The sequence below is a fragment of the Chiloscyllium plagiosum genome, chromosome 2 (assembly GCF_004010195.1).
Source record: "Chiloscyllium plagiosum isolate BGI_BamShark_2017 chromosome 2, ASM401019v2, whole genome shotgun sequence".
In the NCBI taxonomy this organism is placed as follows: domain Eukaryota; kingdom Metazoa; phylum Chordata; class Chondrichthyes; order Orectolobiformes; family Hemiscylliidae; genus Chiloscyllium; species Chiloscyllium plagiosum.
The window spans coordinates 9,982,562-10,008,880 of NC_057711.1; the positions used below are offsets into that span (position 1 = coordinate 9,982,562).

The following is a 26,319-nucleotide window of genomic DNA, read 5'->3' on the forward strand; positions in this document are numbered from 1 at the left end:
GGTGGTAGATGGGAAATCCATAAAGCAGGCTGCTTGTACTGGACTGTGTTAAACGTCTAGAGTGTCGTTAGAGCTAAACTCCGGTGGCGTCCGGTGAGCTCTATCTGGCCCTTGAAAATCCGGGGGAGATGGTGTAAATCTCGCGCCGGGCCGTACCCATATCCGCAGCAGGTCTCCAAGGTGAACAGCCTCTGGCATGTTAGAACAATGTAGGTAAGGGAAGTCGGCAAGTCAGATCCGTAACTTCGGGATAAGGATTGGCTCTAAGGGCTGGGTCGGTCGGGCTGGGGTGCGAAGCGGGGAAGGGCCTGTGCCCGAAACGTCAAATCTCCTGTTCCCTGGATGCTGCCTGACCTGCTGTGCTGTTCCAGCAATAAAGTTTCAACTAAACTCATCTAAGCAAGTGGAAAGCAAACCATCACACTCGAGTTTTGACTTGTAGATAGTAACCAAGCTTTGAGTTGTCGGGATGTGAGTTACTTGTCACAGAACTCCCAACCTTTGGCCTGCTCTCGAAAATATTGACATTACTGATCAGTTCAGTTTTTGGTCTATGGTAATGCTGAAAATATTGACAGTGGAAAATTCAATGATAGTAATACCACTGAATATCAGTAGAGATAGCTTGATTCTCTCTTCAATTGCCTAGCACTTGCCTGCTATAAATATTACTTGCCACACATCTCTTCAAGGTCTTGCTGCATACGTACACTGAATGCTTCAGTATCTGACAAATCACAAATGGTGCTGAACATTGTACAATCTTCAGCAAACATTCCCGCATCTTATGCCTGAAGTAAGGTCACTGATGAGGCACCTGAAAATAGCTGAACTTAGTATCTGACGAACTCCTATAGTGATGAAAATGTGTTGCTGGAAAAGCGCAGCAGGTCAGGCAGCATCCAAGGAACAGGAGAATCGATGTTTCGGGCATAAGCCCTTCTTCAGCTTATGCCCGAAACGTCGATTCTCCTGTTCCTTGGATGCTGCCTGACCTGCTGCGCTTTTCCAGCAACACATTTTCAGCTCTGATCTCCAGCATCTGCAGTCCTCACTAACTCCTATGGTGATGTCTTGTTTAAGATGATTGACCTTCAATCATAGCCATCTTTCTTTGTGCCAGGATTCCAACAGGTGGAAAGCTTCCTACCCTATTCCATTGACCCCAGTTTTGCTGGAGCTTCTTAATGTCATAGTCAGTCAAATTATGCCATGGTGTAAAGAACCAGCTCAGGTTCTATACTGTCTTCCATGTTTGAACCAGAAGCCAAGTTGCACTGGCTGAATCCAAACTGAGGTGTCAGAGAACAGGTTACTACTTATTACGTGTTGTTTAATAGCACACCCAATGAAACTTTTCATTACCTTCCTGGTGGTTGAGAGTAGACTGATTGGGTTGTAATAGTTGGGTTAGTGTCGTCCTGCTTTTTATGGAGGAGACATACTTGAACAGTTGCACATATTGTCAGACACATGACTGTGTCGTAGTGTCTTGAAACAACATGGTTGGTGATACGACTAGTTTGAGAGCACAAGTCCACACAAGTTCTATTGCAGAAGTGTTGTCAGGACTCTTTCTTTTGCAGTGTCAGCTTCAATTAAACTTCGCCTAAGTTTTTGTGGAGTCAGGACAATTCCAGAGCCATTTAAATCTGGCAGGTGGACTTAATTCTGGGATTCCTGCCCCCATTCCCGATGCTGACAATTTTAACCAACAGAGGATAAGGACACATGTTGCGAGTCTGCGCCTGCACACCTCACCTGCTGACTCCAATGAGATGGTCGACATCTCCTAGCTCCTCCCACATATTCATGAAGTCAGGCCAGTTGATCCACATTGTCTTTCAGAGGAATCATGAACCTTTGTCTAGTTTCCTGAATGCAGCCTGTCAAGGTTAAAAGGTCTTTTGCATGCCTCCAAACTACTATGGCCACATTTACCCTTCAGACCAACTCTATCAACTTAGACGTCTGCCCCAGCCAACCTCCAGGACCTCTCGCTCTTACATCTACCCCACTCGATTTGAAAACAGAGGGATGAACAGAGATAACATAAGTAAGAAGAAGTTTGTATGGAGCATTAGCAGTAGCTTTACTTAGCCAGACCAATAGCCTGTTTTATGCTATCAATGACATGAAATCTTTCTGGTACTTTTAAAGACGGCAAGGAATGAAAACAATGTTATACAAATTGTGGTAATTTATTAAGATTAGATTAGATTAGATTAGATTAGATTACTTACAGTGTGGAAACAGGCCCTTCGGCCCAACAAGTCCACACTGACCCGCCGAAGCGCAACCCACCCATTCCCCTACATTTACCCCTTTACCTAACACTACGGGCAATTTAGCATGGCCAATTCCCCTGACCTGCACATCTTTGGACTGTGGGAGGAAACTGGAGCACCTGGAGGAAACCCACGCAGACACGGAGAGAATGTGAAAACTCCACACAATCGCCTGAGTCGGGAAAATGAACCCGGGTCTCTGGCGCTGTGAGGCAGCAGTGCTAACCACTGTGCCACCGTGCCGCCCACGAGGTGTGGTGCTAACCACAGGGTTGTACCTCTGAATGCAAGAGATCAGAATAACACACTGGGCAATGTTATTTATATTTGAGGGAAGCTTTCTTTTATATTAAAGTAAAAGAAAATTAAAACATAAACTAATCTGTTGAAATGCTTGTGGGCAGTGAATCAGACAAAGGGTATCATGTACTATTTATGTGAGCTGAAAATGTGTTGCTGGAAAAGCGCAGCAAGTCAGGCAGCATCCAAGGAACAGGAGAATCTACGTTTCGGGCATAAGCCCTTCTTCAGGAATCTCCAAGGAACAGGAGAATCGACGTTTCGGGCATAAGCCCTTCTTCAGGAAGGGCTTATGCCCGAAACGTCGATCTCCAGCATCTGCAGTCCTCACTTTCTCCTCGAAGATTTTAACCTACTGCGAATCCTCTTACAAGGATGCCTTCCTTGAAGAAGCTCTCTTCCTCCTCCAGCATCTGCAGTCCTCACTTTCTCCTCCTATTTATGTGAGCTCCTTGTACAGAATCCCTTCACTGCAGAAACAGGCCATTCAGCTGATTGAGTCCACACCGAACCTCCAAAGCGCATCCCATCCAGAACCAGGTCCCCATCCCATCCCCATAAGCCCATGCTTACCATGGCTAATCCACTTAACCTGCACATTTTTGGATTGTGGGTGGAAACCAGAGCACCCAGCAAAAACCCATGCAGACTCAGGGAGAACATGCAAACTCCACACAGACAGTCACCCATGGCTGGAACGAACCAGGGTCCCTAGTGCTATAAGGCAGCAGTACTAGCCATTGAGTCACCATTAGGGCCTGTGTTAGGGCAATTAACATAAATCTGCATAGCATCACTGAAACAAATTCCTCCCTCCTAAGGCATTAGCCTATGCATAACATCCTAATATATGCAATGACACCTCGATAAACATGTTCTATGTTGTTTGAGTTTTACCAACTAACTGGGTGGTGCAGGAAGCAGAAAAGATCATACAATATTTATGTTATTCAGAAGAGGTAAACAATGCATAATTTTTGTGTTACATCAGTTTAAAAAGTACATGGCGCTTAAAATATCTTTTTTTAAAATCAATCAGCTGACCTCATCTGCTAGATCAGAACAAAAACAAACCGAAAAGGAGGCATGTTTTGTGACTAAAAAAAGGGAGAGTGGGGGGTGGAGAGGAGGAGGACCTTTATAGAAACGTAAATTATGAAGAGAATAGGTAAGTTGGAAGTAGAGAGGATGTTTCCACTGGAGGGTGAAGCTCGGACAAGAGGGCACAGCCTCAAAATTAGGGGGGGGGGAACAGATTTAGGACTGAATTGAGAAGGAACTTCTTCACCCAGCGGGTTGTGAATCTGTGGAATTCCCTGCCCAGTGAAGTGATTGAGGCTTCCTCTGTAAATGTTTTAATAGCTAAGATAAATAATTTTTTCGAACAGTAAAGGAATTAGGGGTTATGGTGAGAGGTGGATAAGTGGAACTGAGGGCATGAAAATATCAGCCATAGTCTTGGTGAATGGCAGAGTAGGCTTGAAGGGCCAGATGGCCTACTCCTGGTCCTAGTTTTTGTGTTCTTATTATTACTATCATTGAACCACAACTATCCATGGGGCTACCATTGACCAGAAAATCACTGGACTTGCTATAGTAGCTGTAAGGGCAGATAAGAGGCCTGGAATACCTCAGTAACTCCCTTCGTTACTCCCCAAAGCTGTTCACCACCTACAAGACTCAAATTAGGAATGTGATGGAATACTCCCCTCTGGCCTGGGTGGGTGCAGTTCCAACAACACTCAAGAAGCTTGACATCATCCAGGTTAAAGTAGCCACCTTGATTGCTGCCACATTCACAAGCATTCACTTTCTCCACCACTGATGCTCAATAACAGCAGTGTGTACTACACTGCAAAATTTCACCAAAGGTTCTCAATCAGCACCTTCCAAACCCAAAACTACTTCCATCTATAAGGATAAGGGCAACAAATACATGGGAACACCACTACTTGCAAGTTCCCCTCCAAGCCACTCACCATCCTGAAATGGAATCATGTCATTGTCCTTCCACTGTTGCTGGGTTAAAATCCTGGAACTCTTTTCCTAATGGGTCAACCCACAACACATGGAGTGCAGCAGTTCAAGAAGGCAACTCACTGCCAACTTCTCAAGGGTAGTTAGGGATGGGCAATAAAATGCTGGTCAGCCTATGATGTCCACATCTCACAAGTATTAAAAATTATCTTTGGAAGATGCATTTTGTTTTGATTCATTGTTTTTCAACCCATCTCCTCTCCCTGTTTTTCTCATCTCTGGAGCTTCAGTTCCATTAATGCCCCAAAATACCTCAACCAAGTTCAAGTATGTCATATGTGTGTTTGGGAAGTGATTAATGTCAGGTTATGAGTCCAATCCTGTCCTCACTTACATTATCCAGAGTCCTGTGCTATTGTCCATTGCTATTCTTTTCCCTCATCCATCCCATGGTATTCAAATTATGTACAAATTGCAGTCAAATAAAAAATTGGAAGGTTAAATGCCTACTTTATTAGGAGTAGATTGGTCTGAAGTGGTGCTGTGCCTTGATGCAGGACTGCATGGTACCTGACAAGGATCAGGTAAGGAGCGACCTTCTACTTCTGCCAACATGCATTCTTGGTACAGTGTTGATTTCAGAAAGCGAGTGTAGCTGTCAAACTTCATCAAGTTAAAAATCTACATTGGAGGAAAGAAATACTGTAGATTTTTTTTCTGAACGTTATTTTTAAATCAAAAGAAATGAATAATGTTACATTATATATATGCTACTTAACAGTAGTTACGTGTGGAAAAACAACTGCAAAACAGATGCATATATTGACATCACTATGTGAAATCACCAACTATGGTGACTGAAAATTTCTTTGCAGGCTAAAATGTTTTCTGCAATTAGGCATTTTTGGCAGTGTCATTCATTCTATCAAATATTTCACTACAATTTAATGGTTTTTAGTTGGGGAATTAGTGGGAAAGAGTTTATCAGCAGAATATGTAAATGGACAAACACTACTTAGATTACTATACCTGCAGTTGCTGTTCTTTAAACATATCTGGGTGTGGTGCGTTAATGATATCATCGGCCAACTGTGCCTGGCTATCAATATTGACAGGAGTATTTGCCTTGTTGGATAAAAAGTTGTTGTAGATTTCCCGAGCTCTATACAACAGCTGTAAAACAGTGGCATCACAAAGAAGAAGAGGAAGATATAAATCGTGTTTTACCATGTTCGGGTTAAATGTCAGACAGCTACTGTGATTAACAAATGAATATTTAAAAGAAGAAAGTACACAAACCAAGTGAGGAAGATTGTATCACAAACAGGTTACCAGGTAGACAGATTCACTATTTCACAAATAACATAAAATACAAATGTTGCATTTGTATTTTATACAAAAATTTTATGCAAAATACACACATTTTGCATTCATTTTTAATGGAATATTTAAAATCTTCCAGTTGTAACCCTATCACTGACCTTCCCTTTTGTTTTTCGTAGTTAATCTGACATTCCTCCTGTCCACTTTTCTGTTTTTCCTGTAAGCCTTGATTCCCTACTGATCCAGAATCTATGTAAGACCATAAAATGCTCCACCTTACTTTTTTTATTTTTAGATTTTCTATCAATTTGTTAATTTCTAGTCATCACTAATGAGACCCGCATTTTAATTCAAATTTATTAAATTTAGATTCCCTCTGCTGCTGTAGTGGGACTTAAACTCATAGCTCCAAGCAAACGTTCAGGATTACTAACCCAACGATATTACCAGAATGCCACAGGCATCCTTCTGCTAGTCACCTTGACCTGAAACTCCACGGATGCTGCGCTACTGGACCTACTGAGCATTTCCTAAATGTTTTATTTCTTCCTGAGTTTTTTTTTGTGCGGCCTCATCACAATACATTTTTTTGCGTTAGTTCAAATTGTGTGTTCAAAATATAGATTTTGAAACAAAATCTAGAAGCATTTGCTTAGAATAAACATAATTCTGTGCAGAATAAGGTTATTCATACCACTGGGGTCTGCACAGACTCTTTCAAAGAGCTATCTAGTTGATGTCATTACATTGGTCCTCCATGTCTTTCAATTGTTCTTTTTTTTAATACAATTGCCTTTTAAAATCTATATTTGAATTTATAAATCACTCTGTCGAACATTATGTTCCAGATCTTAACTCCTTGCTGTGTAATACATTTCCTTACATGTCATGTCTAATTATTTTCCCTTGTCAACCTGAAATGTTAACTCCACAGGTGCTGCCTGGCCTGCTGAGTATTTTCAGCATTTTCAGTTTCCATTTTGGGTTAAGATTTTGTGTTTAGAGAAAACTGATAAATGGCAAAGTGTTTCCACATAGTTGTAAAGTAGATTACAGATGTACTTGGCAGTATTGCTTTTAAAAATGTGCCATGAGTTCATTAAATCTCAGATCTAGGAATGAGAGGTAGAGAGAAGATTACTGTCCTCTGTCAAAGATTTGAAAGTCTCCGTGACGCTCTTCCTCCACACACTTTTTTTCTTCATTGTTTTTCCCCTTCATGGTTCTTGCAACATTATATTATAGATATCTATAAAGCAGCATTTATACTGACATACCTAAGTACTCTGAACATTACAAATTTGTATTAAGAACAGTAAGTGCTGAAAGTATTCAGCTGGTCATGCACCATCTGTGGAGAGAGAAAGGAATGATAAAGAGCTTTGATTAAATTGTAAAGAGGAGTTACTAACTGCATTGTTGATATTAAGCCAAGAGAAAGCAAAAAAGAAAATATATTTAATTTTGTTCTTTTATGTATGACATCCTTGTGATGGTATCATTAGGTTTTTATGTTCGTTTTGTGCCAACTGTATTCTTATAAAGAAGCAAGACCTAAAGGAGAGGAAGTGCAGGAGCAAGAATAGAGTTATGGGAAAAAAACTTAGAAATCTCTTAACTTATTTCTCACCTGTTTCTTGTCATTCTGAGGGATTTGACTGAAGTACTCACAGTTCTGCCAGAATAAAATATTTTCTTCACTGAATTCTTTCTTAAGGAACTCCTGACAACATAAATCAATGAAACAGACTTAATAATAAGCTTAATAGATGCAGTTCTGTTTATCTTACCTAATGTGCTATCCAATTCTAAAGAAAGTACAAGTTACATACACATATTAAATGTGTCAGCTTGATTAAGACTTATTGTGACGATGCTGCTCCTTTAACAAGGTTACACCTTTTTTTCAAAAGGGGTCATAAAAGGAGAGGTTTCGATATGTCTGGAAATATCTACTTCAGAAGACTTAAGTTTTTTTTTAAAACACTTGTACAATGAAAGGGGAGTGGCCAGTTCTCCCAGTTCAGGGTTTGGTTTGGTTTTGCAGCAGTTGGTCAGTTTTTAGCTGGGAACCCAGAGAAGCTGCTGCGGACTAAAAGAAGCAGTTCCATGCTAATCCCCTCTCTCTCTCTCTCTCTCTCTCTGACAGCTCTCCTGTCAGAACCTGTGTTTGATTTTACCTTTTTTGCCAAGAGTGTGTTTTTGGAGATATTGCACATATTTGGAACAACATCATTAAAGTGAGAGAGTTGATAGGGTTTTCAGATGGATTAAGTCTGTAAATAAATTCTGTTTTGTTTAAAACTGGGTAGTTGGGCCAGTTGCATCACTGTTGGAATATCCACTGTACACCCGCTTAAACCAAGTACAGAAGTTAGGCTCTTAGCTGCCTTCTTGAAATGTTTTGAGGGGATCTGGACTGATCTACAACAGACTGAGGGCTGTTTGCAGCATTTGTTCTATAGTTCCAGTTGGAATTAAGGTTTTTAGTGGCGAGTAGTAGGCGTTAGCGTCTTTTGTTCCATGTGTTGCATTTGGTTGCTTTAAACAGTGCTTGATGTAGTAATGGCTCTTTAGGTCACAGAGTTTTCTAGGGGTACAAGAAGTGACATTGGGGCCTTTACAAAAGGGGAACAAGGAAAAGCCACTGAAATTGGCAGTCAAGCTGGAATTGGAGCTGACTCCTTCTGTCAGGAAAGGAGAGACAATTACAACAATAGGTTAGTATTTACGTTTGTTGGAAACACCATGGGAACCTTTGTGATGGCTAAAATTCAATTGAGAATGAAGCAGCTTGAGTTAGAGGCAAAAGAAAAGAAAGGCTAAAAGAATGAAACTGTTTGAATTATGATTAAATACAGAGGAAAGAGGAAAAGAATGAAAGGAGCTAGCAGAACAAAATGAAAACAAGAGAACTGCTTTAGCAGAACAAAAAGAAAAATAGAGAAAGAACAGAGAGAGAGAGAGAGAATGGAGAGAAAAGGAGAGAGAGAAAGGAAAAAAAAAGAGAGTTTGAACTTCAGAAATTGGCACTTATACATGAAAGTCAGCTTAAAAAGATGGAGATAAGACTGAAGATAAACTAAGTGAGAAAGACAGTGAGGATGGGGAAACCCATGGTAGCCAAAGGCCTGGTGGGTATCTATATTATTTTATTCAAGCATTACCTAAATTTGATGAGAAGGATGCAGAAGCCTTTCTCATCTCATTTGAAAAGCTGTCTAAACAAATGAAGTGACCAGTGGGTTTTCTTGATCCAAAAAAGCTTGGGTTGAGCTGGCGAGGTATTTGCATCACTATCAGAGGAGCTATCTGGAGTATATGAAGAAGTGAAGAAAGCCATGTAAATGCATATGAGCTTGTGCCAGAAGCCTACAGAAAGCTTTTCAGGAGTCTAATGAGGGGCCCTCGTCAAACCTCCTTATAGTTAAAAGGGATCAAACAAAGTAACTTTGATAGGTGGATAAGGGCATTAAAAATACAGCAAACCTATGACGCTCTTAAAAAAATAATTATTTTGGAGGAGTTCAAAAATTCACTTCCTGAAGTAGTGAGAACTCATATAGAAGAGCAGAGAGAGTTAATATGGCAAGATTATCAGCTGAAATGGCTGATATTTATGAGTTGGTCCATAAGTCAAATTTTGGCTTCCAACATCAACTTCAATCCACTCCACAGCCTTCTGCGGAAATGAGTTTCACAGGTTCACCACTCTCTGGCTGAAGAAATTTCTCTTCTCATAAGCTGCTGTATCTTGTGTGAAAAAAGTAGACAACTGAATTGAATTGAATTTATTGTCACGTGTACTGAGACACAGTGAAAAGTTTTGTCTTGTGAGCAATATAGGCAGATCACATAGTTAAATAGTATAGATAAGTAAATAATAGGTAAACAGCGGCAAAAACAAAAACACAGGTACAGGCGAATGTTAAGAGTTTGAGTCCATTCAGTATTCTTACAACAACAGGGTAGAAACTGTTATGAAACCAGCTGGTACGTGCGCTCAGGTTCTGTACCATCTCCCTGATGGTAGAGGTTGTAGAAAAGCATCGCCAGGATATAATGCTGGCGGTCTTTCCTTGACAGCTGGCCTAATAGATGGATTCTAAAGATGGGAGGTTGGCCTTTGTCATTGTCTTGGCTGAGTTCACCACGCTCTGTTATCGTCTCCGATCTTGAATGGTACAATTACCATACCAGGTAGTGATACATCCTGACAGAATGCTCTTGATGGCGCACCTATAAAAGTTGGCAAGGGTATTTGCCGTCATGCCAAATTTCCTCAGCTGCCTGAGGAAGAAGAGGTGTTGTTGGGCCTTTGTAACTAGTGCATCCACATGAAGAGTCCAAGAAAGCTTGTAGTGGATGACCACTCCCAGGAACTTGACACTCTCCACTCGTTCCACCTCTGTGCTTTAATGAGTAACATCCTGCTGGAAGTCACTAATGAGTTCCTTGGTTTTGTCAGCATTGAGAGCTAGGTTGTCTCAGTGCACCATTTTTCCAGGTCTTCCACCTCCTATCTGTAGTCTGATTCGAACGACTATGGTGGTGTCATCAGCGAACTTATAAACAACACTAGTCTGGTATTTGGCGGCGAGTCATGGGTATAGAGCGAGTACGGTAGGGTGCTGAGTATATACCAGTGTTGAGTGTGAGGGTGAAATATTGTCCCCATTATTGGCAACAAACATATCCTATGAATGGTGTAGAAATGGCTATGGATGAAATGGAGAGACACTTAAAGTTCTTAGCAGATGCAAAGTGCCCTAAGTAGAGCAACGATCAAAAAGGCTAGAATTTTGAATCATATCATCAAAACGTAGGATGTAACAGAACAGTTATAGTAGGCTATACAATTCTCAGGTCAGACTGCATCTTGAAATGTAGTCGAAAAGTGTGATGCTGGAAAAGCACAGCAGGTCAGGCAGCAACTGAGGAGCAAGAGTGTCAACGTTTTGGGCATAACCTCTTCATCAGAAATGTGGAGGCAGATCGATAAATAGGGGGTTGAGGGTAAGGCTTGGGGGGAGGTAGCTGGGAAGGCGATAGGTGCATGCAGGTGAGAGGTAATGGTGATAGAACTGTGGGGGGGGGGGGGGAGGCTAGGAGCCAAGTTGGAGGATTGGATCTGGGATGAGACGAGGGGAGGGGGATTTGGAAACTAGTGAAGTTGATGTTGATGCCATGTGGTTGAAGGGTCTCAAGGCGGAATATCAGGTTTTTTGCCTCCAATTCTCGGGTGGCTTTGATATGGCGGTGGTGGAAGTCCAGGACTTGCATTTCCTTGGGGTGTGGGAGGGGAGTTGAAGTAGTCAGTGGCAGGATGGGGGATTGTCCCAGAGATGTTCTCTGAAACGCACAATTACATTTAAAAGGCATCTGGATAGGGATATGAATAGGAAGAGTTTAGATGGATATCGACCAAATGCCGGCAAATGGGACGAGGTCAGATTGGGTTGTGTGGTTGGTGCAGACAAGTTGGACTGAAGAGACTGTTTCCATGCTGACTCTGTGACCTGACTTTGGAGGCGGCATGAGAATTCGGTACAGATATGATTAGATGCTTTTTCCTTGCTTTTTTGGCTCATAGCTTGTAAATTTTTTTTAACAGGACAAATTGAAGCCAGAATCAACAGGTCAGCACAAAACAAAGAGTGATATCTCAGGAAAACCATAAAATTCACTGGTTGGCAATATATGCTTATTTGACCATCTATTGTAAGTCACTTTTTGATTGAAGGTAAAGAGAAATATTTAGAGATTCCAAACGAAATGACCAGTGAGCAAATTTTTAAAAACATTAATAACTAAGTAAATAAAATAGAGACGCAGAGCCAGGTGACGTGTTATACCTGCATGATGTAACAAATGGTAGACCCCACTGTGGTTGATAGTGAACATATCTGCAACAAGTGTTGATTGCTCGAGAAACTCCAGTTCAAAGTTGTTGAGTTAAGTCTGATCTTTGAACATGTGACATATCTGGGAGAGGGAGAGTTACCTCGATGCTGTGTTTCAGGAGAGTCATACCCCTTAAATTAACTACCTCAACTGAGTCAGTGGTCAGATTTAGGAGGGTGTGACTACGAGCGAAGCAGGTGGAAGGATCCTGGAGTAGTGCTGAAGGAGCCTCAGCCCTTGTGCTTGTTGAATAAGTTTGAGATTCTTGTTCCTTGTGTGGATGAGAATGGGGATTGGATGAGTAAATTGACCATAGCACCATGGTACAGGGAGCCATTCAAGAGTGGCTGTTCTCTGTGTCCAGGATCAAGAGTCCCAAAGGCTCTTGGGGTCAGGATATCCTATCTGGCCTGTAGAGGAACTGGGAGTGGGAGTTGTTGTGGGTACTAATGAAATAGGTGGAAAGAGGAAAGAGCTTCAGTTGAGGGAATATGAGCAGCTAGGAGCTAAATTAGGAAGCAGAATCAAAGAGATAATATACTCTCGATTACTACATGAGCCACAAACTAATTGGCACAGTTTCAAAAGATTAAAAAGGTAAATGTGTGGTGTAAAGATTGGTGTGGGAGAAATGGGTTCAAATTCATGGGACATTGATACCAGGACTGGCAAAGGAAGGAGCTGTTCTGATGGGATAGTCTCCACCTGAATAATGATGGGACCGGAGTCCTGGCAAATCATATAACTAGGGCTGTAGATTGGACTTTAAACTAAATAGTGGGGGAATGAATTTAGTTACATGGCAAAATTGTGGAAAAAATAAAGTGGAGGAAGGCTTAAGAGAGGTTAGTAAAGTTTTCCAGAACAAAAGTACGGAAAGGGTCAGGAATATAATTTCTAGCACAGCAGCTTAGCAAGAGAAGGGGAACTGTCAACGCAGGACTCAGAGTACAGGTTAATAAGGTAAATGTTTTGTAATTTGGTGGGTACGATGTTGTGGGCATCACAGAGACGCGGCTGTAAGGGGATCAGGGCTGAACTAAATATCGAAGGATCCAGGTCTTATCAAAAGGACAGACAGATGGGCGGGAGGAAGGCATGGTTGCCCTTTGAGAAAGAAATTTAATTAAATCAAGAATTCATATAGGGTCATATTGGGGATAGAATATGCGTGGGTAGAGATAAGGAAGTGCAAAAGAGAAAACACCATGATGGGAGTTACATAAGGGCCTGCTAGCAATCGTCAGGGAGATCAAAGACAGCATAAAAGCAAATGAAAAAGCATACAATTTGGTGAAAATTAGTGGGAAGAGAGAGGATTGGTAAGCCTTTAAAAACCAGTGGAGGACAACTTAAAAAAGCAATAAGGGGAAGAAGATGAAAAATCAGGGAAAACTGGCTAACAATATAAAAGAAGATTGCAAGAGTTTTTTTTAGTTATATAAAAAGGTAAGAGAGAGGCAAGACTGGACATTGGACTACTGGAAAACAAGGCTAAAGAATTACTAATGGTGAACAAAGAAATGGTGGAATAACTGAATAAGTACTTTACATCAGGTTTCATGGTGGAAGACATGAGCAGAACTTCAAAAGAGTCAGGGGCAGGGGTGTGTGCAATGGCCATCACCAGGTGTGAGGCCTTCAGATAAGGAGACCCACTCAAGTAAAAGGAATCCAAGTATGACCTTCGCAGAGAGAGCCAAACTAGAGACCCCAGACAGGCACCCGGCGACAATGGCAAGGACTGAATGACATCACAGGTTCTAAAAAGAGATAATGCAAGATAGTAGACACATTCCTCCCAGATCGTCTCAAAGCCTTCTACGCTCGCTTTGAGCAGAATTTCGGCAGAGAGGTAACACCTATTCCGACAAGTCCTGACGAACCTATCCCAACAGTCACTGCATCAGAGGTCTGATCAGTTTTCCTTCGTGTGATTCCAAGGAAAGCGATGGAGGCAGACAGAGTACCAGGCAGTGCACTCAGAGCATGCGCAGATCAACTGGCAGAGGTCTTCTCGGACATCTTCAACCTCTCCCTGCAGCAAGCCACTGTCCCTGCCTGTTTCAAGAGAGCCAATATCATCCCTGTGCCTAAGAAGGATCCTCAGTTTCGTGACCCACAGGCCACAATCTGTGAAGACTGGGGCCAATATTTCATTCTCACTAACACTCAACATTGGAGCCCCCCAGGGGTGCGTATTCAGTCCCCTACTGTACTCACTGTATACCCATGACTGCGTCGCCAAATACCAAACTAAATGCAACTTACAAGTTCGCTGATGACACCACCATAGTTGGATGAATCTCAGATGCCGATGAAAAAGACTACAGATGGGAGGTAGAAGACCTGGAAAAATGGTGCACTGAGAACAACCCAGCTCTCAATGCCGACAAAACCAAGGAACTCATTACTGACTTCCAGCAGGATGTTACTCATGCCCCCTACACATTAACAGCACAGAGGTGGAACAAGTGGAGAGTGTCAAGCTCCTGGGAGTGGTCATCCATAACAAGCTTTCTTGGATTCTTCATGTGGACGCACTAGTTACAAAGGCCCAACAATATCTCTTCTTCCTCAGGCAGCTGAGGAAATTTGGCATGCCAACTTTTATAGGTGTGCCATTGAGAGTATTCTGATATGGCAACCATATCAGAAACAGTTATAGAGAGTGGTGAATTCAGCCCAGACAATCACAAAGGCCAACCTCTCATCTATAGAATCCATCTACCAGACACACTGTCAAGAAAAGGCCGCCAGCATTCTCAAAGATCCATCCTACCCTGGCAATGCTTTTCTACAATCTCTACCATCGGGGAGACGGTACAGAAGCCTGAATACACGCATCAGCTGGTTTTCAAACAGTTTCTACCCTATTGTTAGAATACTGAATGGACATAAACTCTTAACATTTGCCTGTACCTGTGTTTTTTGTTTTTGCCACTGTTTACCTGTTATTTACGACTTAACTGTGATCTGCCTGTGTTGCTCGCAGGACAAAGCCTTTCACTGTGCCTCGGTACACGTGACAATAAATTCAATTCAATTCACGAAGATGATGATGCTGGGCAAGCTGAAAGCTTTGAATGTGGATAAACCACCCAGACCAGATGGACTACACGCCAGGACTTTGGAGAGAGTATAGTGGCATTTAGATATCTTTGAGGAATCACCACGGTCAAGGCAGGTCCCAGAGGACTAGAAAATGGCAAATGTTTAAGAAGGGAGGGAGACAAGCAGGAGGCTGGGAGAACACAGCAAGCCAGGCAGCATCAGGAGGTTACACCTGAAAAGTCAATTTCTCCAGCTCCTAATGATGCCTGGCTTGCTTGTTCCAGCCTCGTGCTTGTTCACCTTGGATTCCAGCATCTGCAGTTTTTTGTCTCCAGAATGGAGAGAGGCAAAAGGTGGGAAATTATCAAACAATTAACCTGACCTCAGTCACTGCTAAGGTTTTAGAATACATTATTAAGGATGAGTTTGCAGAGTACTTGGAAGTGCATGATAAAATAGGGCTGAGTCAGCATGGCGTTGGCAAGGGGAGAACATGCCTGACAAATCTGTTAGATTCTTTTGAAGAGTTAATGAGGAGACCAAGGAAAGCCAGGGGACATGATCTATTTGGATTTCCAAAACGCTTTTGACAAATTCCCACACAGGAGGCTGTTAAATACGATAAGAACCCATGGTGTTGAGGGACAGTTAGTGGCATGCATAGGAGATTGGCTGACTGGCAGAAGGTAGAAAGTAGGGATAGCTTTGCAGCTAGTGACTAGTGGAGTTCTGTAGGGGTCATTGTTAAGACCACAACTATTCATGTTATATATTAAAGGTCTGGACAAATGAACTAAGGGCATTGTTGTTAAGTTTGCAGATGACAAAGATAGGTGGAGGCACAGGTAGTATTGAGGAGGCAGTGAGAATGCTGAAAGACTTGGACAGGCAATTTGGGAAGTGTGAGTTTATGCACTTTGGTAGGAAGAATAGAGATGTAGACTATTTTCTAAACAGCAAAAAGTTTCAGAAATCTGAAGTACAAAGGGACTTAGGAGTCCTGGTTCTGGATTCTCTCATCATTAACATTTACATTCAGTTGCTAGTTAGGAAGGAAAATGCGACATTAACATTCATATTGAGAGGACTAAAATACAGGAACAGGGATGTGCTGCCGTGGTTGCATATGTCTCTGGTCAGACTGTATTGGAATATTGGGAGCAGTTTAGACCTCATGCCAAAGGAAGGATATGCTAGTCTTGGAAGGGGTCCACAGGAGTTTCATAAGAACAATCCGGGGATGAAGGACTTGTCATATGAAGAGAAGTTGAGGACTCTGGGTCTGTACTCAATGGAGTTTCTAAGGATGTGAGGGTTTCAATGAAACTTACAGAATACTGAGAGGCCTGGATAGAGTGGAGGTGGAGAAGATGTTTGCACTCATAAGAGAGAATAGGTGCTGAGGGCACAGCCTCAGTGAAGGGATGACCCTTTAAAAATGCGATGAGGAGGAATTTCTTCAGTGAGAGTTGGTTAATCTTTGGAACTCACTGCAAAAGAAGGCTCTATTGGCCAAGTCACTGTGTGTATTTAAAAACAGAGGTAGACAGGCTCTTGATTAGTAAGAGGATCAAAGGATACAGGGAAAAGGCTGGAGAATGGGGCTGAGAAGCATATCATCTATAATTGAATGCTGGGGCAGCCTCAATGGCTAATTCTGTTCTTTATCTTATATATCATATCAACTTCACCTAGACCACTTTTCAGAACCGAAGACATCTCGTTCACTGATCCAACAACACGCATTTTCTGAAAAAAGCCAATCACATGAATTGCAAACTTTTATTTTGATTATAAACTTGTAAAAGTGCACTATTCTCTTTAACAACGTTCCTTAAATAACTGAGTAAACAAGTGAGTGAGTATGTGTCTGAAAGAGGAAGAGAGGTTGGGTGTGAATGGGTAAGACAAATTTTCACAGTGAACATGTGAATAAATACTCCTCTCTATTTAAGCCTACAAAAGAATGCTGGAATTCAAAAAAAATAGCTTGCACACTCAGGGGTTAGGAAACATTTTTTGTCTTCAAAAATCATCTTGCATATAGACAGTAGGGAAAGGAAGAGGAATTTGAATAGTTCTGTCAACAAATAGAGCACAACGATAAAATCCAAAGATGTCAAGATGCTAACAGAAGACATATGTTCGACAGAATATTTTGTAGGACTACATAATCAGATCTCCATGTTGTACATGCTAAAGACAGTTAATTTTAGGAAGTATAAGTTCAGGTCTCCCTCAGAGGTGCCTTGTCTTAAATGAATGCTGGTAAGTAGAAATCATTCTATTATAACGCACATTTCGTCAATGTGATTTCATTGTAATGCGATTGACGAGTTGGTGATGCTGTTTATACAGGGTCAAGGATGTTATGGAATGACTTTTTTATTCACTCGTGGGATATGGGTGTCAATGGCTTTGCCAGCGATTATTGTCTATCCCTGTTGTTCTTGAAAAGCTGGTGGCGAGCTGCCTTCCTGAACTGCTGCAATCTATTTGGTGTCGGTACACCCACAATGCTGTTCAGGAAGAAGTTCCATGATTCTGACCTTGTGACACTGAAGGAATGGTGATATATTTCCAAATCAGGACATAAGTGGCTTGGAGGGAAACTTGCAGGTGGTAGATGATTGTGGTCATGAGTTTGGGAGGTGTTGTTCAAGGAGCCTCAGTAAATTCTGCAGCGCATCTTGCAGATAGCATACACTGCTGCAATAGAGTGTTAAGTCAGAAAGCCGACATATGAACAGGACTGGGATAAATATCCATGTAGAGAGATTTGCTAATGCTATTGAGGGTTTAAACTAGATTGGCAGAAGGATGGGAACCTGAGGGCAAACTCAGAGCAGGGAAAGGGAGGCAGAAATTTACTGAGTGACTCTAAAAGACAGATAAACACATGCATAGCACAGGAACTTAACTCTCCTAAAACATAGTCGACAGTGTGGTGCTGGAAAAACACAGCAGGTCAGGCAGCATCCGAGGAGCAGGAGAATCGACGTTCGGGCATAAGCGCTTCATCAGGGCTCCTGATGAAGGACTTGTGCCCGAAACATTGATTCTCCTGCTCCTCGGATGCTGCCTGGCCTGCTGTGCTTTTCCAGCACTACACTCTCAACTCTGATCTCCAGCATCTGTAGTCCTCACTTTTTCCTCTACTAAAACATATGTGTAAACACCAGCATTATGGTGAATAAAGATAAGGCACAGATAGACAAATGAGAGTGTAATATCATGCATTTAACAGAAACTTGACTAAAGCCGGGCCAAGGATGGTAGCTCAACATCCTAATTATGTTTTCAGGCAGGATAGAGAAGGGAATAAAAAAGGAGTGGACTCTGGTTAAAGAATCAATTACAGCTGCAAGTAGGGTTGATATAAATGAAGCACCAAATGGTTTGAGCTCAGAAACAAAAAGAGGCAGCTACACTATTATTCATGTACTATGGACCCCCAAATATTGAAGGAGAGTGAGAAAAACAAATATACAGGCCAATTTCTCAATGTTAAAACAATAAGGATTTCTAACTATAAGCAAAAAATTCTTAAACTACATCCAAGTAAACATGTAACAAGTCTGATGAGAAAGGGCGCAATTCTAAATTTACTCTAAATAAACCTGATGTGGAGATGCCAGTGTTGGACTGGGGGCGGGTGGGACAAAATCAGAAGTCACACGATTTTGGTTATAGTCCAACAGGTATATTTCTAATCACAAGCTTTCGGTGTACTGCTCCTTCGTCAGATAAATCTCTTCGTCAGGGATTTAATAGAGACAGACAAGATTATCAGAGGATTAGATCAGGTAAACAGTGAGAGTCTTTTTCCTTGGATGATGATGTTGACTCGTACAAGGGGCATAGCTGCAAATTAAGGGGTTATAGATTTAAGACAGATGTCAGAGGGTCGCAAGGGCATGGAATGCCCAGCTTGCCAATGTAGTTAACTCCGTCACATTAGGGTCATTTAAACAGACCTTGAATAAGCATATGGATGATGATGGAATAGTGTAGGGGGATGGGCTTAGATCAATTCACAGGTCGGCGTAACATCGAGGGCCGAAGGGCCTGTTCTGCACTGTAGTGCTCCATGTTCTATGATCTAAGTGCTTCACCTGACGAAGGAGCAGCACTCCGAAAGCTTATGATTTCAAATAAATCTGTTGGACTATAATCTGGTATCATTTGATTTCTAACAAAATAAACCTGGGCAGATGGATTAAGTAGTATTAGGCGACCATATTGAAGAAAGCAATGACGACTTAGTTAGATTAGGCAAAGATAGGAGAAAAATTCAATATTGGGGAAGGTCTTATTGTGCTGGGAGATATATGGCAAAAATGGCCTGTAACAGCTACTTGAAGGAAAGTCAGTGGCAAGTCAGTGAGAGGCACTTAAAAGTGAGATTACATGAGCACAGTGGAGACAAGTTCCCTCACAAATAAAAATGATGGTACTACCAAATCTAGAGTTCCGTGGTCATCCACAGGCATACAGAGTAGGATAAAGCAGAAAAATGGAGCTTAAAAAAAGTAATGCTTTAAGAAGCTTTGAAGACTATAGAAAGAACAAGGTGAGAATGGAAATTGGAAAGCAAAGGGGACAGACAGAAATACTGGCTGGCAAAATTAAGGAAATCTAAAGGTGTTTTAGCAGTAAATTAAGAGCAAGGGGATTACTGAGGAAAATGGTGAGGCTATCGGAGATGTAACTTATACATGGATGCAGATGTTGTTGACAGTTTTCCTGTCTTCACAAAGCAAAGCAGAGAGATGATGCAGCCATTCTAGTTAAAAAAGAGGAATGTGAAAAATGAATCAAAATAAGCATAATGAGATGTGAGGCACTGGAGGACCTTGTCGGAGGTGGATAAATCACCAGGGAGAGAAGAACTGTACTTTAGGCTGTTAGATGAAACCAGGAAGGACACAGTGAATATTTTGAGAATTATTTTCCAATCCTCACTAGATACAGGTGAGGTACCAGAGAATTGTAGATCTGTTTCTCATTATTCAAAGATGGGGCAAGGGATAGTAATTATAGCCTGGTCAGTCTGACATCAACGGTGGGGAAATCAATACTGAGACATAGAATGAACCATTGCTCAGAAAGGCACAGATTAATCAGGATTTGTCAGAATGGTTTTAAGGAAAGGTTGTGTTTTAATAACAAGCATTTGAGAAAGTAAAACCAAGAATATTGATGGGGGTAGTAAAGTAGATGTCGTCTAAATAGATTTTAATCAATCATTTAACAAGGTCCCGCAGGGCAGACTGATCAGATCAATCAGAGTCCACAGGATACAGGAGACTCTGAAGAGTTAGATCCAAAGTTGGGTTAGTGATATAAAGGGCAATGGTCAACAAATGTTCCAGTGATGTTCTACAAGTCAATTAGTTTATTCATCTGGTGCAGACACAATAAATTGAATGGCATCTTTCTGTGTCAGAACTTTTTTATGGTTCTATTGATGTTATGAATGGAAGTTAGTTTCCAGTGCTGTTCCAAAAGGATCAGTGTTGGGTCAATTACAACTTGTGGTATATATTAAGGATTTATTCTTAAAGAGGGAGATATGATTGGTAAATTTGTAGTTATCACAAAACTTGACCATGTAGTTTAGTTTGGAGAAGGTGAGTTTTGATTTCAGGATGATAGTAGTGATTTGGTCAAGTGGGCAGGAAAGGAGCAAGATGAATTCAGTCTGGAGAAGTGCAAGGTTATCCTTTTAGAGAGGGCAAACAAAGAAATAGTGGGAGTGGCAGGGTATTGAAAGTGATAGAGCAAGTGGGAGACCTTGGCGTACATACGCACAGACCCTTGAAGATGACAAACAGACAGAGATAGTAAATAAGGCATATAGGATGCAGTCCTTGAATGGGTGAGGTACTGAATGCAGAAGTAGGGATGTAATGTTGGAACTACATAAGATACTGGTTAGATCACAGCAGTATTTTTATTTACTGCTATGAGAAAGATTGGAAATGTTTGGGTTGTTTGCCTGAGGACACAGGAGGCCGAGGGGTGCCTGTATTGAGTTGTACAAAATAATGAGGGCCTTGGATTGAGTGAACAGGAAAGACATGTTTTCCCTAACAGACAGATAAATTACCACAGAATTATTACAGTACAGGAGGCCATTTGGTCCAATGGCTCCTGTACCGGGTAACACACTTAAGGTGGGACAGTTAGAGGGGACATGAGGAACATCTTTTTCATCCAGAGGGTGGTTGGTGTCTGGAATTCTGTCCCTGGTTTAATAATTGAGGCAGAAATGCTCAATCCATTTGAAAGGAACCTGAAGTACTCACTAGATGCTGGAAAGCAGAATTAGAAGGACCAAATAGTTCGCTCAGCTTACGCAAACATGATGGGCTGAAGGATGTCTTTCTGAACTATAACTATTCTCCGATTCTATACAATCCAAAGTGAATTAGACAATGACCCAATGTTTGACTAAGTATTAAACGCTGTCAACCAAATGAAAAACAAATGAAGATTCTGGTAATGATAATATTGCTGCATAAGTATGAAACATGGAATAAACGTACTAATCTCTCATACATATGTGTAAAACTCTTATAGAATGGAGAACTTTTAAATTACCATGGCCATTCCTCAACATTCAATAAGAAAGAAAAATCTGGAATTAGATGGTCTCAGCAATGATGACCATTACCACTGGGGAGAGGTTGCGTAATGGTGATGTCAAATCCCACCATGTCTGATGTTGAAATCTGAATTCAACTATAATTTTAAAATCTGGAATTAAAAGCTAGACAAATGTTCCCCATAAAAACATAAGAACTGGGAGGTATAGGCAATTCAGCCCCTCAAGCCTGCTCTGCCATTCATCTTCACCTCAATCTACTTTCCTGCCATTCTCTATAACCTTACAACCATTTACTCATTAAAAATCTGTCTATCTCCTCCTTAAATTTACTCCACGTCCTTGCCTCCACACACTCCTGATGATGAATTCCACAGGTTCATGGCCTTTTGAGAGATCTAATTTCTCCTCATTCCTACATTAAATCTGACACCGCTTATCCTGAAACTATGGCTTCTCATTCTAGATTGCCCTACATAAGGAAACATTCTCTGTACATCTACATTGTTAATCCCCTTTAACATCTTATATACTTCAATTATATCATTCTTCTAAAATCTGGAGATGATAGTCTAAACTACTCAATCTCTCTTTATAAGAAACTACTCACCTCTGAAATTAATCTAGTGAATGTCCTCTAAAGTGCCTCCAATGCAATTATATCCTTCCTCAAGTAAGGGGACCAAAACTGTATGCAATACACCAGGTGCGGGCTCACTTCTGCCTTTACAGTTGCATCAACAGTTAACAAAAAAAAACAAAGAACTGCAGATGCTGGAAATCAGAAACTGCTGGAAAATCTCTGCAGGTCTGGCAGCATCTGTGTAGAGAACATTTTGGGTCCAGTGACCCTTCTACAGAAAGATTCTGAAGCTAACTCAGTTTTCTCCACAGGTGATAGCAGGCCTGCTGAGTTTTTCCAACAATTTCTGTTTTTGTTGCAACAACATTTTTTTTTATTCTCTATTCCTTTAACCTTCCTTAATATCTGCTGTTCTTGCGTGCTAACTTTCTGCAATTCATGCAGAAGGACACCCAGATCTCTCTGGACCAAAGTATTCGGAGGCTTCTCTCCATTTAGGTAATGAGTTGCCTTTCCATTCTCCCAGCCAAAATGGATAACTTCACACTAAGCCATGTTAAACAACATCTGCTAAACCTTAGCCCATTCACCTGATTTATCCATACCCACATCCACTTTTAAACTTCTTATTACTTTCTCACTTATATTAGTATTATTTGCAAATATGGCTACAGTATCCCTGCGTCCAAGTCAATCATATAACTATTGTTCACTAATGATCTTTAGGGAACTAAATCTGCCCACTAATTATGAGGTCCATAGATAGTTACAATGGATAGGAAGGCATATTTTCAATAACCACGGGGCAGAGATTAAAGTAGTTGGAGCTGTGCATTCACAGCCTGAAAAGGGTGGTTAAGTCAGCAATTTGCATAACATTGAAGCAATATTTAGATATTCAGTTGCATTGCCACTATCTTCTGGACAAAGATCCAAGAGGTGGAAAATGGGATTAGAATACTTAATGCTTGTTTTTGACTGGCATGGCTCAATAGACCAAAGGGCCCTTTTCTGTGCAGTTAATCTCTCTGATTCCATGACCTACCTGCTCTGGCCTACGTATGACTCCAGATCCACAGCAAAGTAATTGACTCTTAACTGGCCTCTAAGCAATTAGGGATGGGCAATAAATGTAGGTCCAGTCAGCAGCACTCACGTCCCATGAATAAATAAAAAGGTTTCATTAGAGTTCTGAAAACTTAGGGGTGATTTGGTTAAATAATGTATATACTGAAAGGATTTAATAAGCTGAATGTGGAAAGAATGTTTCCATTTCCGAGTGAATTCAGAACTACAGGGCATTTTTTAAAAAAAACCGGGGGTTCATCCTCTTAGGACAGAGATGAGGGGATTATTTTTCTCTCAGATGGTTGTCCAATATTGAAACTTTGCCATAGAAAGTAATGAAAGCAGATTCATGAATATGTTTAAGGTGGAAGTAGGTAGGTTCTTCTTAGGTAAGGGAATCAAGGGTTCTAGGGAATAGATAGGAATGTAGAATTCAAAACTCAACAGACCAACCATCTGTTAACCAAAGCCCTCTATGTTTCTTCCTCTCACACCCGTCCCAACCAAAACCCTTCCACTGACACCCTCATTCACCTGGCTGAACTGGTCCTCACCCTTTACAACTTCTCCTTCCAATCCTCCCAATTCCTCCAAACCAAAGGGGTAGCCATGGACACCCCATGGGCCCCAGCTATGCTTGCCTCTTTGTCGGGTACGTGGAACAGTCCATTATGCACAGCTACATCGGCACCATGCCCCACCTTTTCCTCCGCTACATCGATGACTGGGTTGGTGCTACCTCGTGCTCCCAGGAGGAGGTTGAACAGCTCATCAACTTCACTAACACCTTTCACCCCGACCTTAAATTCATCTGGAGCATCTCAGACACCTCCCTCCCCTTTCAGGACCTCTCCATCTCCATTTCCAGCAACCAACTAACCGTAGACATCTACTACAAAATCACTAACTCCCACAGCTACCTGGACAACGCCTCCTCCAACACTGTCTCCTGTAAAAATGCCATTCCTTATTCCCAATTCCTCCGCCTCTGCTGCATCTGTTCCCAGGATGACCAATTCCACCATAGAAAATCGCACATGTCCTCCTTCTTCAAAGACTGCAATTTCTCCTCCCACTTGGTGGACGATGCCCTCCAGCGTATCTCCTCCACTTCTCGCACCTCTGCCCTTGAATCCCAACCTTCCCAATGCAACAAAGACAGTACATCCTGGTCCTCACCTTCCAACCACCAACTTTCACATACATCACATCATCCTCCATCACTTACAAACAGACCCCATCACTAGGGATATATTTCCCTCCCCACCTCTATTAGCATTTTGGAGAGACCATTCCCTCAATGCCTCCCTTGTCAGATCAGCCCTCACCCCACTTCCGGCACCCTTTGCAAGAAGTGCAAAACCTGTGCCCACACCTCCCCCCTCACCTCCACCCAAGGCCCCGAAGGATCCTTCCACATCTGACAGAAATTTACCTCTACCTCCACAAATGTCATCTACTGTATCCATTGCACCCGATGTGGTCTCCTCTACATAGGGGAGACAGGATGCCAACTTGCAGATCGTTTCAGAGAACATCTCTGGGACATGCACAACAACCAACCCCAGTGCTCTGTGGCTGATCACTTCAACTCCCCCTCCCACTCCACCAAGAACATGCAGGTCCTGAGACGCCTCCATTATCAAACACTAACCACCCGACAGCTGGAGGAAGAACATCTCATCTTCCAACTCGGAACCCTGCAACCCCATAGGATTAATGTGGATTTCACCAGTTTCCTCATTTCCTCTCCCCCCACCTTATCCCAGTCCCAAGCCTCCAACTCGGCTTTGCCCTCTTGACCTGTCCACCGTCTTTCCCATGAGGCACACAAGCCTCATTCCTGATGAAGGGCTTATGATCAAAACAACAATTCTCCTGCTCCTCAGATGCTGCCTGATCTGTGCTTTTCCAGCAACACACTCTCAACGCTGATCTGCAGCATCTGCAGTCCTCACTTTCTCCTAGATCAACCATTATACTCACTTGTGCAAAAGGGTATCCTTGCTCATTCTGGGGGAGAAATGGATGCAAATTTTTCATTCAATTCATGAATGCTTTAACCCTTCCCTGTACAATACATCTTTAATTTCATCACAATAAAGGTCTTCTATTTTCCCAGGCATTCCCTCTGTCCTTCTTAAATTTCCCCTATGACTATTGGTCCATTAACCATCTCCATTGATATTCCTGCTCTCCCCTGATTCTACATCCACTCTTATTCATCAGGCCTATTTCTTTCTCACTCCCCAGTACACCTAATTACGCCAATGTATTCCCACCTTAAGAATGCAGGTCCTTCATTGCTAGAGGGATGGAGTTTAAAAATAGGGAGGCTATACTGCAGCTATGTAAGGGTGCTGGTGAGGCCACACCTGGAGTACAGTGTACAGTTTTGGTCTCCTCACTTGAGAAAGGATGTACTGGCAGTAGAGGGGGTGCTGAGAAGGTTCATTAGGTTGATTCAGAGTTGAGAGAGTTGGTTTATTGAATAGACTGGAAGTACACTCATTGGAATTTAGAAGAATGAGGGGGTAATCTTATAGACATATATAAAGTTATGAAGGGATTAGATAAGATAGATGCAGCAAGGTTGATTCCACTGACAGGTGAAACTAGAACAGGGGGCAAAGCCTTAAAATAAGGGGGAGCAGATTGAGGATTGAGTTGAGGAGGAACTTCTCCAAAGAGTTATGAATCTGTGGAATGCCCTGCCCAGTGAAGCAGTTCAGGCTACCTCATTGATTGTTTTTAAGGCAAAGGTATATATATTTTTAACATTAAAGAGATTAAGGGTTATGATGATCAGGCAGGTAAGTGGAGCTGAGTCCACAAAAAGATCAGCCATGATTTTGTTGAATGGCGGAGCAGGCTGAAAGGACCAGGTGGTTTACTTCTGCTCCTATTTCTTATGTTCCACTCTTTCTTGTCCCCTTTGCTCCCATCACGGTGATTCTCGCCTCTTGATCCGGCATCTCTAATAACCACTCCCTTTCAGTTCCATTCCCTACCAATTCTTTCTACTGATTCCACCTTTTTCTATACTAAAGGAATATACTACAGGCCTCTCAACTGCCAGCAGGAGATAGAGGCGAGAATGGGTCAACAGATTTTGGTAAGGTGTAAAACAACAGGGTTGCCATGGTATTGATTGGGACTAACTACATGTTAGGAGCTTGGATGAGGCAGAATTTGTAAAGACTATTCAGGAG

General features: G+C 41.8%; 1 protein-coding gene across 1 annotated transcript in view; it reads right to left on the minus strand.

The window, feature by feature from the left end:
• The window catches only part of rgs12b (regulator of G protein signaling 12b), a 269,956-nt gene that overhangs the window by 109,181 nt on the left and 134,456 nt on the right, over nucleotides 1-26,319 (minus strand). Inside the window, exons 6-8 of the mRNA XM_043703699.1 lie at nucleotides 7,519-7,611; nucleotides 5,595-5,738; nucleotides 5,076-5,246 (exon numbers count right to left, since the gene is read on the minus strand). Coding sequence (XP_043559634.1) covers nucleotides 5,076-5,246; nucleotides 5,595-5,738; nucleotides 7,519-7,611 — 408 coding nt within the window. The remainder of the gene's footprint in view (nucleotides 1-5,075; nucleotides 5,247-5,594; nucleotides 5,739-7,518; nucleotides 7,612-26,319) is intronic.